The 13503-nt window shown below is 35.3% G+C and overlaps 1 protein-coding gene across 2 annotated transcripts in view; it reads right to left on the bottom strand.

Annotated features, from left to right (window-relative positions):
* Positions 1 to 13503, bottom strand: part of MTFR1 (mitochondrial fission regulator 1) — a 53566-nt gene that overhangs the window by 7463 nt on the left and 32600 nt on the right. For both annotated transcript variants that reach the window (XM_069466449.1, XM_069466448.1), the window contains one exon: positions 11562 to 11677. In XM_069466449.1, the coding sequence (XP_069322550.1) occupies positions 11562 to 11677 (116 nt within the window). The remainder of the gene's footprint in view (positions 1 to 11561; positions 11678 to 13503) is intronic.

The following is a 13503-nucleotide window of genomic DNA, read 5'->3' on the forward strand; positions in this document are numbered from 1 at the left end:
ATGTTGCCCAATTGTTTTTGTACTCACAGATTTTTGGAAATCTGCTGATTTTCCAGGTAACTGATCAAACATACCCCTCATAAAATTCTGTTTACACAACTTAAGGAGCCATGGCCCACAACTGAAGAATCTCTGTGACTGGCCCTGCAAAAGGGTCACACTAAAAGGAAATCCAAGTAACTCTCAGTCAGGCTGTGGACAAGACGCTAGTCAAGGCTCACTCTAGTGAACAGTGTGCATTGGGACAGAGATTGCCAGCTGCTTACTCCAACCAACACATTCCCTTTCTCCTTAGTAAAAATTACCACCAAAAAAAACAGGAGAAAGAAAGCAAGCAAGCCCTTATTTCAGGGCAGCAATGTGCCTAGCTAAAGGATTAGACTTCCCAGTTTCCCTTGCAGTTACATGGGGACATGTGACTGAGTTTGGCTAACAAGACCATAGGCAGAATGTTGATGAGCCATCTAAGAGGTCCACTTAAAGAGAGGTGACTCCACGGAAAAATCCCTCCATCTTTAGTCTCAGCTGCCTTTCCTCACACTGAGTGTCTTGAGTGCAAGGGGAAGTCCTAGAGTCACAGAGGGACAGAAACTAATCTTGATACAAAGCTAATGCCATGGATGGCAGAGAGCCTGGCTGGGGCCCTGATGACACTGTAGAGCCACTATCAGCTCAAGCCCACCCACCCTTGGGATGTCTTTCATTTGAGACAGAAATAAATGACCTTCGGAGAAAAATAAACTTCCATCGTGTTTAAGCCACCATTCTTTTGCGCTTCTCTGTTATATACAATCAAACTTAATTGTAACTATTAGGACATTCAACAACATTAAATTCTATTTTAATTTTCCCTTAACTGTATATTGGTATTTTATTTTTGCTTAAGAGCCGTGATAATTCTTCATTGTACCTTGCTTTTTGCATAGGGGAATCCTTGGGCTTATAGCTTTTGGCATTATGCACTGAATTCAAATATCTTTCTTCATATCTTATTTCATTTACATCCCATTAATTAACTTACCAAACATAGAGAATGTTACAAATTGTTTTTTGCCTATAACAATTTTAAACAAAAAGATTTGAAGAGTAAATGTTCTCGCTCTTACCTAGCAACTATACTATCAACATTGTTTTATTTGGAATATTTGTGGGGTAGGGAAATATTTAGCTTGCAAAGATTCAATTACCATTTATTTTCTTAGCCCTACAATCAGAAGAAAAAGGTGATGTAATTTCTTTAAAAAGTTCATGAAAATTAAACAAAGGCAAAAACTTCCATGACAGTACCAATGTCTGATTAAATATATTATTTAATAATATATTTAAAGATTATATGTTATATGAGTTATAGATTCTATGTGTGTTCTAATTAACTTACAATAAGGAAAATAATTTTAATAAGCCATTAAAATTTTGAAAAAAAAAATTACTGTGGCTCTTTGTTGCTAAAGTCTGATTTCTACCCACCCTTTACAGAGCAGTTCAAATAACTTTGTTAAATTTAAATAGCTCTGTACAATAAATACATTAAATTACAAGTAGATAGAAATTAGTCAACCTAGTAAATGAAGCTTTGAGGGGGCAGGAGGTACTCATAGTTCAATTACATTTAATGTCATTATAATATTATATAAAATATTTAATTTAATATTCTTCTTCATATGTATTCTTGGTAATTTTTAAAAATAAAACTGAAAAATAATGATTGTATTTAAAAAGACTACTTCTGGCCAGGTGCAGTTGTTCATACCTGTAATCCCAGCACTCTGGGAGGCTGAGGCAGGACTGCTTGAGCCCAGGAGTTCAAGGTTACAGTGAGCTATGATTGTGCCATTGCACTCTAGCCTGGGCGAAAGACTGACACCCTGACACCCTATATTTATATAAATATAAATATATTTATATTATTATAAAAATAACAATAATCATAATAATGGGAAAAAAACTTCTTGAAAAAGCCAGAATTCCTGGTAGGTAGGATAATGGGAGCAATATAATTCTAGTCTTAAGAACAGATCTAGGTGGCTGGGTGCGGTGGCTCACGCCTGTAATCCTAGCACTCTGAGAGGCCGAGGCGGGGAGGATCATTTGAGCTCAGGAGTTCGAGACCAGCCTGAGCAAGAGTGAGAACCCGTCTCTACTAAAAAAAAAAAAAAAAAAAAAAAAAAAAAAAAAAGAAAGAAAGAAAGAAAGAAATTAGCTGGACAACTAAAAATATATAGAAAAAATTAGCCAAGCATGGTGACGCATGCCTGTAGTCCCAGCTACTCAGAAGGCTGAGGCAGGAGGATTGCTTGAGCCCAAGAGAGTTTGAGGTTGTTGTGAGCTAGGTTGACGCCATGGCACTCTAGCCCTGGTGACAGAGCAAGACTCTGTCTCAAAAAAAAAAAAAAAAAAAAAAAAAAAACACCAACGAACCAACAGATCTAGACAAAGTACACGATTCTCAAATAAATGTAGAATTAAAGTAGCATACTTGTTCAAAACCACAGTGAACAAAGAAGGAAGAGTAGTAGCAACAGAGTGTGAGTTTAGAGGAAAAAAGCGATCAGAAGCAGAGTGTTCTCAGGACAGAGGACCGGGGCCACTGCCATAGGATGAGTGGCATCTAGAAGTGACAACCAATGGAAGAACTGAGAACAGAGGGAACATAGACTCTGCAGATAAAGAGACATCTCTCCCCCTATTGTCTTCTCATTTCCATGAAAGCAGAATTTTACTATCAAAACCTACCTAAAAGAATGAATAGATTCATATACGGGGATGGAAATGAGGATGATGCTTTGCTTTCATATTATGTATAAGTGCAGACGATTCATAAAGTTTATATACAGAAAATACATTTTGGATACCAGAACCTTTGGTATTCATAAACAAAAAATTATGTTATAACATTGTTTTATTTAAAAACTAGTGGTCACTTTAGGGGTCACTTCCCCATCTAAAATTCTCCTAGACATTATAGGATCCAAAAGTAGTAAATGTTTACAAGTGTGTTTTAAAATGTTATCATTCAACTAAGCCAATCTTCAAATTCCATGAACCTTACTCTTCAATAATCTTTTTCCAGAATTGGAACAACATAATATGATATAGTGAATTAAGATATCAACTGCAAGGCATATTTGAATAGCTTACTTTCTATCTTTTGGTTTTCTTCCCCCCTCCCAGAGACAGGGTGTTGCTCTGTCACCCAGGCTGGAGTACAGTGGCACGATGATAGCTCACTGTATCCTCAAATTCCTGGGCTCAAGTAATCCTTTTGCTTCAGCCTTCCAAGTAGCTGGGCCTACAGGTGCATGCCACCATGCCTGGCTAATTTTTTTTTTTTTTCTTGTAGAGATGAGGGTCTTTCTATGTTGCCCCAGCTGGTCTCAAACTTCTGGGCTCAAGGGCTCTTCCTGCCCCAGCTCCCAAAGTGCTGCAACTATAGACGTGAGCCACTGGGCCCTGCTGCTTACTTTCTTTAAGATATCTTCTAGTCAAAATAAAGTGCAAGAGAAAAGTAATGAATATTGAGCAGAAACTACTGTTTAAAAAAGATTAAGTTTCTACATTTTCCCGTAACTCCTAAGGTGAATTTTATCTTTTTGATTTTCTTTTTATTTATTAAAAATTAAGGACAAATTACTAATTAATCTTCAACACTATTGTACCAGGGTAAGAAAAAAAAATTTTAGGACCTTTGGGAAAGCAAACTAAGTAATAGTGTCACTTGTACTTTATGTCTATACTATTGTGGTATCTTTTTATAATTCAGAATTTCCCTATGTGAAATACTGTTAATGTTTATGGGTTCAAACAAAGTAATTACAGGATATGTAGAGGTTTAAAACCCCAGATTTGTAGTTGAAAGAGGAAAGTAATCCTGAAATGCTTATGTCTTCTCAAAAGAGATTAGACATTTATTCCAGAACCAAAACCAAAAAAGAACTTTTTGTAGAGTTCTTTCTTGTGTATGGAAAAAGTTTAGATTTTGTGATAATTATCAGAAACACTCCTTACTTTAAAAATAAAAACACATACCCTTCTCCCAGACAACTATTTTAAGAAAGTCACCAAATAATTCATTCTTAGAACCAATCTGTTTAGTCATCCTTAAGAATAGAGGGCTATGAAGAGCTAGAATACAGAAGCAGAATAAATCCAAACTAAGAAATGCTCTCAGAATTTTTATAATTCAGGGAAATTTTAAGATACGAAAACAAAAATAACAAAAAGACAATTCAAGTATAGATGTCTCAAAATCGAAACACAAACAGCCAGAGTGATGTTTCCTAAAACCACTTTCTGCATACCAACTTCTTCTGGTAAGATTTCTGCTGTTTTTATTTGTTTTGGTTTGGTTTTTGTTTGTTGACTTTGGCTCCAAGTACCCTAGGGCAGAAGAGCACAGGTTCCTATTTAGAGTAACCCTGCACTGAATTATCTAGCTCACTGTTGTTTTCAATGTTAGTATCAAGAGAAGTCACTTTTGGACTACAATTTACATAAATCCAAAAGGACTTTTAGCTCCACTGACCATTTCAAAGACAACTCTAAGTTAAATGTAATACACTTCTGGGGTCCTTTCCCCTTATCTCACAGTTAATAAAAACTCAAAACCTGAGATAGTTTTAAATTAGCCCTGTGTCATCCTATTCCCAAAATGATTTTTACTGACCCTCCCTCATCTTTTCAGTTTAGAGAACAACCTAAGAAAGGTATAAAAATACACTCTATAGTCTCAGAATCCAGGGAGGAAAAAAGCTGGCAGTTTAGTTCTCTAAACAGCAAGTTGCATAGAAAACAAATAATCTTTTCAGAGCGGGCAAGAGGTTGAATAGAAACAATGGGACTGGGGAAATCATTTTGACAGAGGATGTAATCCACAAGAGGACCTGCAATGGGAATAGACGGGATTGCTGTGATGCTACAGATCCGGAAAATTGGTGGGATTTGCCCCATTAGCTGTTCTAGGCTCTGTTCAATACATGCTTTTCTGTTGTTTTATATTTTAAAAGCTGGATCTTCCTAAAAGCAGATTTAATGGAAATTACATTTCTCTCTTGAATGCACTATTTTATTGATTGTTATCAGTCAATGTCTAGTGTGAAATAATTAAGATTAAAATGGGAACAAGTAACACTTGCTGTTTGATGTGCTGTGAGTAGGAAACCGTCTTGCTCTGATCCAGAGTCACTTGGTTTACTCTTGCACCTAGGGAGCTGTGGCAAGCCAGCCTGCTTGCTTCTTGAGTCATTTCCTTTGGAGTCTTGGTACTCCTTGTCATCCTCTATGAGGTTGAGGGTCTTCCCTGACACTCCTTAAAAAATAGCACATTCCATTTTACACTTAATATTGAAATTTGAAAAATTAAGCTGGATATATCCAAAGTCCTCATTCTCACTTTGCTCGCTAGCCTTATATTATAGATTTTTATAAATATGTTCACCTTCCTCATTAGATTGCAAACATCCCGGTGTAAGAAAAAAAGGCTACTTGAAATACTTTTAAGCCCTATGAGCCTATAAAGTTGTAGGAAAAGAATTTGATATGTAACTGATACTCTATAGAAGAATTAGATACAATTATAAATTAATATATACTAATACAGAATGAACAAATTAGAGTTAAAATTTCAGTATTTCAATATTCCTTAAATGTTCTTATACTCCAAAAGCAATCAAATCCTTGATGGCAATGTCTGTGATGTCTACTAGAAGCCTCAGAGATTAGTCTTTAATTTTACCATACAGTACAAATATTATACTATGTATATATCCAAAGACTACATATTCTCCTGAGAATATTATTATGAAAGAGAACAAACTATTCACCTTAGACATATTGATTTTTTCAAAGAATGTCAACGCTTCTTATGAAAATTAAGATCTTTTCAATTCTGAGGCTATTCTGTTAATTCACAAGGAAATGAAAATGTGTATTGAAAAAACAGTGAGGCCTTACACTGCACTAAAGTTTTGTCATGTTATCTTTTAAAATTCTCTTCTCAAGGTAGGCATTAATACTTCCAACTTATAGATGAAAAACTAAAATTCAGTGCACTTGAAAAAATTATTTGTCTGATCACCAATTATGAAGGACCGATATGTATACTATTTTCCCAGAAACATAATAGAATGGCATTATAAATAATTGTTACAGAAATGTTAACAACATAAATTTCAAGGGAGAAATTCTAAAAAATAGTTATCTTGAAGAGCTTCGGCTTTGATAGAAATATAAATGTGAAAGGCACAGAAAAACTCAAATTGCAATATATGATTACTCTTGAATAGAACTTTTTTCTACATAAGCTCACATAGTAAATTAAAAGCAAGGAAAGGTATTTCATTGTGTGAAATGAGTACTTTAAAACTTGCCCATATAGACCATCATTTCACTGAATGTACTCTATTTCATACTATTTCTATGATTTAGTCATAAAAAGTCCTCACAGAAATGCAATTAACATCAATGTGACAGATGAAAAAGGATTCAAACTACATGGTGAGATTACTGATACCCAATAATTTTCAAGACAAAGTAAAATTCCATCAACGCTCATCCTTCTATTTTGCCCTACTGTTCAAAATATGTGCTAAATTTGCTACCCTGTCAATCTGTACGATACACTACTATTTATCTGGTAGGTGAAACTGATAGCACAGAGCTTCTTCAAGGCTCCCTTTCCATGGAAAGATTTTAAGACTTAGATGTGTCAGCCTGTTAGTAGTCAACGTTGTGTGGTACTGGTACAGGGATAAACACATAAGTCAATGGAACAGAATACAGAATCCAGAAATAGATCACACAAATATGTCCAACTGATTGTGGACAAAGGTACAAAAGCATCATTAGAAGAAAGATTGCCTTTCAACAAATGATACCGGAACAACGTACATCCACAGGCAACAAACACTCTTGACTTAAGTCTCATAGCTTATACAGGTTGAGTATCCCTTATCCAAAATGCTGGGGATCAGAAATGTTTTGGATTTCAGATATTTTTCAGATTTTTGAAAATCAGCCATACCTAACAAAATATGTTGGGGATAGGACCAAAGTCTAAACATGAAATTCATTTACGTTTCATGTATACTTTATACATGTAGGCTGAAGGTAATTTTATATAATATTTTTAATAATTTTGTGCGTGAAACAATGTCTTGATTGCATTTTAACTGTAACCCATCCCATAAAGGGTGTGTGTGGAATTTTCCACTTGTGATGTCATGTTGGTACTCAAAAAGTTTGGGAGTATTTCAGATTCTGAATTTTCAGATTAGGGATGCTCAAACTACACAAAAAAAATTTAACTCAAAAAGGATTATGGACTAAAATGCAAAACATAAAAACAGGAGAAAAGTCACAGGATGTAGGGCTAGGCAAAGAGTTCTTAGACTTGACACCAAAAACATGATCCATAAAAAGAAAAACTGATACACTGGACCTCATCAAAATTGACAACTTTTTCTCTGTGAAAGATCCTGTTAAATGTACGAAAAGACAAGCCACAGAGTGGGAGAAAATATTTATAAACCACATATTCGACAAGGACTCCTATCTAGAATATATAAAGAAGTTTCAAAAATATCCCATGAGGAAATGGGCAAAAGGATGAAGACATATTTTACTCAAAAGAATATAGAGATGGCATGGAGAGACGTTCAACATCATCAGCTAGTAAAAAAATAAAAATTAAAACCGAAATGAAATATCACTACACACCTAATAGATGTGAGAGAAAAAAGGGGAAAAAGGATTAAAAAAAGAAAAAGAGTGACAACACCAAATGTAGGTGAGAATGCAGAGAAACTGACTCAGCCATACATTGCCAGTGGGATGTATATAACGGTATGGTAACTGAAGAAAAGTTTGTCAGTTTCTTGAAAAACTAAGTATGCAACTACCATTTGACCCAGTAATTGCACTCATGGGCATTTATCCTAGAGAAATGAAAACTTATGGTCACTCGAAAACATACATACAAATGTTGATGTACCAACTGTTTTTGTAACAGCCAAAAACTGCAATCAGCCCAGATTTCCATCAACTGCTGCATGGCTAAACAAACTGTGGTACATCCACACCAATGACCATAATAAAAATGACCAATGACCAGCGATAAAAAAGGAACAAACTATTGATACACACAACAATCTGGATGAATGGCCAGAGAATAATGCTGAGTGAAGAAAGCCAGCCCCAAAACATTACCTACTGCATGAGCCAATTTATAAAACATTCTTTAAATGACAAAACTGTGGAAATGGAGAACAGATTAGTGGCTGCCAGTGATTAAGGAGGGGCTGGGAATGGAAGAGAAGCGGGTGTGTCTATAACAGGGCAACATGAAGGATGGGTATAGTATGGGTAAGTCCTGCATCTTGACTTTATCAACATCAATATCCTGCTGTGAGGCCAGGAGTTCTAGATCAGCCTCAGCAACATAGCAAGACCTCATCACTACAAAAAATAGAAAAATTAGCCGGGCATGGTGGTGTGTACCTGCAGTCCCAGCTACCTGGGAGCCTGAGGCTGGAGGATCACTTGGAGCCCAGGAGTTTGAGGTTGCAGTGAGTTATGATGACACCACTGCACCTAGCCTGGCAACAGAGAGAGACTCTTTCTCTAAAAAAAAAAAAAAAAAAATATCCCACTGTGATACTGTGCTATAGTCTCAAAGGATGTTATCACCAGAGGAAAATGAGTAAAAAGGAAGAGGAAATTCTCTGTATTGTTCCTTACAACTGCATGTGAAGAATCTGTGATTATCTCAAAATAAGAAAGTTTAATTTAAAAAATAAAATAAACATCTTAAAAAGGAAAGGCTCTTTACCTGCTAATCTTACAATACCTGGTCTGTGTTCCTCATCTACTGCTATGTCCTCACTTCTACTTGTCAAATCAAATTCCTTCTTTGCCCAGGGATTACTTGATTCTTCTTTTATCTAGCTAATACCACTCAAATGAAATAACTCTTGCTAAAGTCAATGATAATCTTCCAACTGAAAAACAAAATTGAAACTTGCTAGTTTCTGGATTTACCTAGCCTTTAAGTATTTGACAACCATGACTACTCCTCTTCCATAAAAATTCTCTCCTATCTCTCTGCTTCTGTAACAATACCCTCTTACTAGGTCTTCTCTTGAACTGCTTCTTGGAGGCTTTTTCTTTTAACTTCCAAATGCTGGCTTCATTCAGGATAGGAATACTCTTCATGTCCTGTATATGCTCCGTGGTGCTTTCATTTTCAGCCATTCCATCTACATGTTAATAGAGTGTAAGCCTCCCTTATCAATAACTATTCACATAAATCGTTTCTAGATCAATGTGAATGTCTCAAAGAAAACTCAACATATTCCAGACTGGACTACTCCCTCCTATGCCCACCCACCAAAATAATGTTTTCTTATATTCCTATTAATTGTTCCACCATCCTTATAATTATTCTAGCCAGAAACCTGGGAGTTATCCTAGACTCTTCCTTCCTTAACTTCTATGTCCTTTCAATTCTTCTGAATCTCTCTTGGTTTTGACCCTCCTCTGCCAGTTTCTTAACACATTAACTGCCATGTGAGTTGTATTTAACTCACGCTAGTTTTGAGCCTAGGGCTTCGGAAAGCATACGTAACTCACATGTCTCTTTACCTTTACCCTTATGAACTATTTTTCAAGTTGCATATAACTCATGCATAGAAAACAATTTAAAAAAAACCAAATTTTTCATTAAATTAGAAAGGATTATTTTGTTTTCGAAGTTTTTATTTTCGTAATAAAACACTGGCCCCAAGGAAAAAAAAATTTTCTAGTGTGCAGTCAATGCGTTAATTTAGTCAAATTCTAATCATCTATTAGTTGGTCTATCTCCTTATCTGGCTCCCTTCTATTCTTATACTGATGATAGGTTAATTTTACTAAAACACAAATCATATTACTATAGTGCTTAAATTTCTCCCATGGTTCCACATTGCTTTCAGGAAAAAAGTCTAAATTTCTTGCCGCAACATGTATGGCCTTTAAACCTCTACCTACTTTCTGTCCTCACCTACAGCTTACACTTCACTGCTACTCTCTAGTCTCACTGAGCCACACGGCATTTCCCAAACATGCCACATTGTTTCCTGATTTTACCTTTAAACAAATTCTTTGCTCTTCCTGGAATGCAGCCTTCCCATGTGCCTGGCCCCTGCTGACCCCCATCACACAGCTCTAGCACTCCTGCACTCCTTCCCAAGAGGCCTTGCCCAACAGCTCTCATCCTACAGTGGCCTTCTGTAATTATGTGGTAGACTTTACAACATCAATAATATTGATTTCCTTTTTAATCTTCTTTACCACACCAAATATTCCTGAAACACAAGGACTATGTCTTATTTTATCTCTGTATCCTTGATGCCTAATGAGAATGGAAAGTATATGTTGAATAACTTTTATTAGATTGAATGCGTAGTCAATACTTTAAGCTCTTTCAAATAAATGGGAGCATCTCTCTAACTCTTATAGATTGTTTCCATTGAATCACAACTCATCTTGACTCACAGTTTTTTTTCTTTTTCTTTTTTTTTAAAGAGATAGGCCCCACTGTCACTTACACTGGAGTACAGTGGCACGATCTCCTGGGCTCATGCAAACCTCCTACCTCAGCCTCCCTGCAGCTGGGATTACAGGTGTGTCCCACCATGCCTGGCTCCTTGACTCATAATTTTTAGGAAACATTCTCTAATTACACAAATTCCTTACTATGATCCAGACTGATCCTTCTGCCCCAATGAGACCATTATAATTACTATACTTACCTAAATATATTTATGATTATCCTTTCTGGTCTTTCATATTATATTGTAAACTTCTGAAGGGCAAGGAATTCTATAATAAATAAGGACTTAGGACACAATTGTATGTCTCTAGGAACTTTATAAATACAAGCTGAGGCGAAGTGTGGTAACCTGTAATCCTAGCACTCTGGAAGGCCTAGGTGGGAGGACTGCTTGAGCTCAGGAATTTGAGACCAGCCTGAGCAAGAGTGAGACCCTGTCTCTATTAAAAATAGAAAAATTATCCAAGCTTCATGGTGCGCCCTGTAGTCCCACCTACTCAGGAGGCTGAGGTAGGAGGATTACTTGAGCCCAGTTGTTTGAGACTCCGGGCAACAGAGTGAGACTCTTGTCTCAAAAAAAAATAAGAACTGAGTTAGTTACTAGAGATCAAATTAGGCTATTAAAAGGTAAGGATTGCAAATAATATCCTCCTTTAACACACTGACTGCCACACAAAAAAATCAGAAACTTTTCCTTGGGGCCACAGTGTTTTATTACAAAAATAGAATAAAAACTTCGCGTGTAATTTAAAGGTAAACATAAATGGAAAAATGAAATTTATTGACTTCTATTCATCTAATCATTTTAGAATTAAATTGTCAATATTAATTATAACAATAAGAACATCAACAAGTAAGATTTTTTTATACTTCATGTGGCCCTAGGATTAAAACTACAATGAGTTAAATGTAAGTCTCATGACAGTGTTAAAACGACAGATATTGCATCTGAGCCCTGACAGCCTTCCAAACCAACCTCAGTCTTGTTGAACACTCTCCTTCTTCTTTGGCTACCCATCCGATGTCAGCAAAAGACGCCACTGCATCCTCTCCTGGGTGGTTGGGACTCCATTCTGTTGCATGGCTGGTAAGCTATAAGTTACAAATAGAGAAAGTTCTTCATGTGGTACCAAAATATTAGAGTAAAACTTTTTTGTTTTTACTCACCTAAAGGAAAATCGTGAACTCTGGTATTAAAACACATAAGTGGTTTCTAACACTTCCATTGACATTCTCCATGAAAAGGATAATCAGTCATAACACTGTTGCCTAATACTTTATGACAATCTTTGAACTAGAATTTAGGTATATTCAATTTTTATTTTACAAGTTAATTTTTTTAAAAACTCCATTCACCCTAAAATGTTAAAAAAAAATTTAGAATCTAAGCATTAGAAACCATTTTTTTTTTTCTGAAGAGATTTTTTAAAAGGGGAGTGGGGATTATAAGAGCAAGCAAGTGAACAATTTGTGATAAATTCAGGAATATTTTTAAATGACTTATATAGCTGTTTGTCATGTTTTACAGATATATATGTGTATATATTGTTGTAATGTTGAAAATATTTAAAACCTCTTTAAATCTCTTGATTTTTACATAAAAATATTAATATTAAAGAACAAAAAAATATAAATAGCAGAACAATTTTCTAGCCAAACTTAAACATATGAAGACAAAGAATATTCTGAAATAAATTTAACAAAAAAAGGTATGCAGGCTGAGTGCAGTGGCTAATGCCTGTAATCCCAGTGCTTTGGGAGGCTAAGGTAGGAGGATCACTTGAGTCCAGGAGTTCAAGACTAGGCTGGAGAACACAGTGAGACCCTGTCTCTACAAAAAATTAAAAAATTAGCCAGGCTTGGTGGTGCACACCTATAGTCCCAGCTACTTGGGAGGCTGAGGCAGGAGGACCACCTGAGCCCAGGAGTTGGAGGCTATGGTAAGCTATGATTGCCTCACTATACTCAAGCCTGGGCAACAGAACAAGACCTAATATTTATCTTGGGTGGGGGGGGAAATAATTAAATTAAATTAAATTTAGGTTTTGATATATACATATAATGCTTCAAGAGTCAGAAGGTCTCCCTCTGGAACATTCAACAGGGAAAAAAAAGACAAGACAACAAAAAAGAAAAAAAAAAAAAAAGAAAGTCAGAAGGTCAGTGAATAATAATTCTAAAATAAAATTATCAGATTAATTATAATACTTCCTAAAAGTTGGAATGAGGTTTAAATAAAAAGCAATTCACACTTTTTTACTGAAGAAAAAAATGTAAAAGGCCAAAGAGATTTCATCATTAATGTATGTATTAGAGAGACTACAATGGGACCCCTGCATTGTTCAAACCCTCTAAATGCTATCATTGCCAAGTCAAGCTTTTAGAATTTACAATTAAATAATGCTTCTTCCTTAAACACAACTTATACCATGCAAACACATAATACTAATACAGTTAAAAGTTTAAAATCTCTTTAAAGTAGTATGAATAAAACTTTAATTAACTATATCAGCTATGTGTATGTGTACTCATTCTGGTATTATAATTAACATTATCAACTTAATAAATAGCATTTAAAAATGACATTTTAATAATAATGTACTAAGAACATAAAGTATCTAAAATGCCCTAAATTACAGTCTTTGGGAAGGGCAGGTGGACAGGCAAGAGAGAAAATAAGTTGTATCAAAAGAGTAGAGATTTAAAAATCTAACCCTGTGCAAACAAACAAACAAAACCTAATAATAGAATTATTATACAAAATTATACTAATGTTTTACATGTAGTGGAAGTAATTTGTGGTCAGAAGAAAAGCATAAACCCTTCAGTAAGTAAATTCTCAAGGTACATGGTCAACAAAAGATCAAAAAGAATATTTTTGTACTTTTCCTACATATTTCAGAAAGGTATCCAAATAA

Source organism: Eulemur rufifrons, chromosome 3 (assembly GCF_041146395.1).
Source record: "Eulemur rufifrons isolate Redbay chromosome 3, OSU_ERuf_1, whole genome shotgun sequence".
Taxonomy (NCBI): Eukaryota; Metazoa; Chordata; class Mammalia; order Primates; family Lemuridae; genus Eulemur; species Eulemur rufifrons.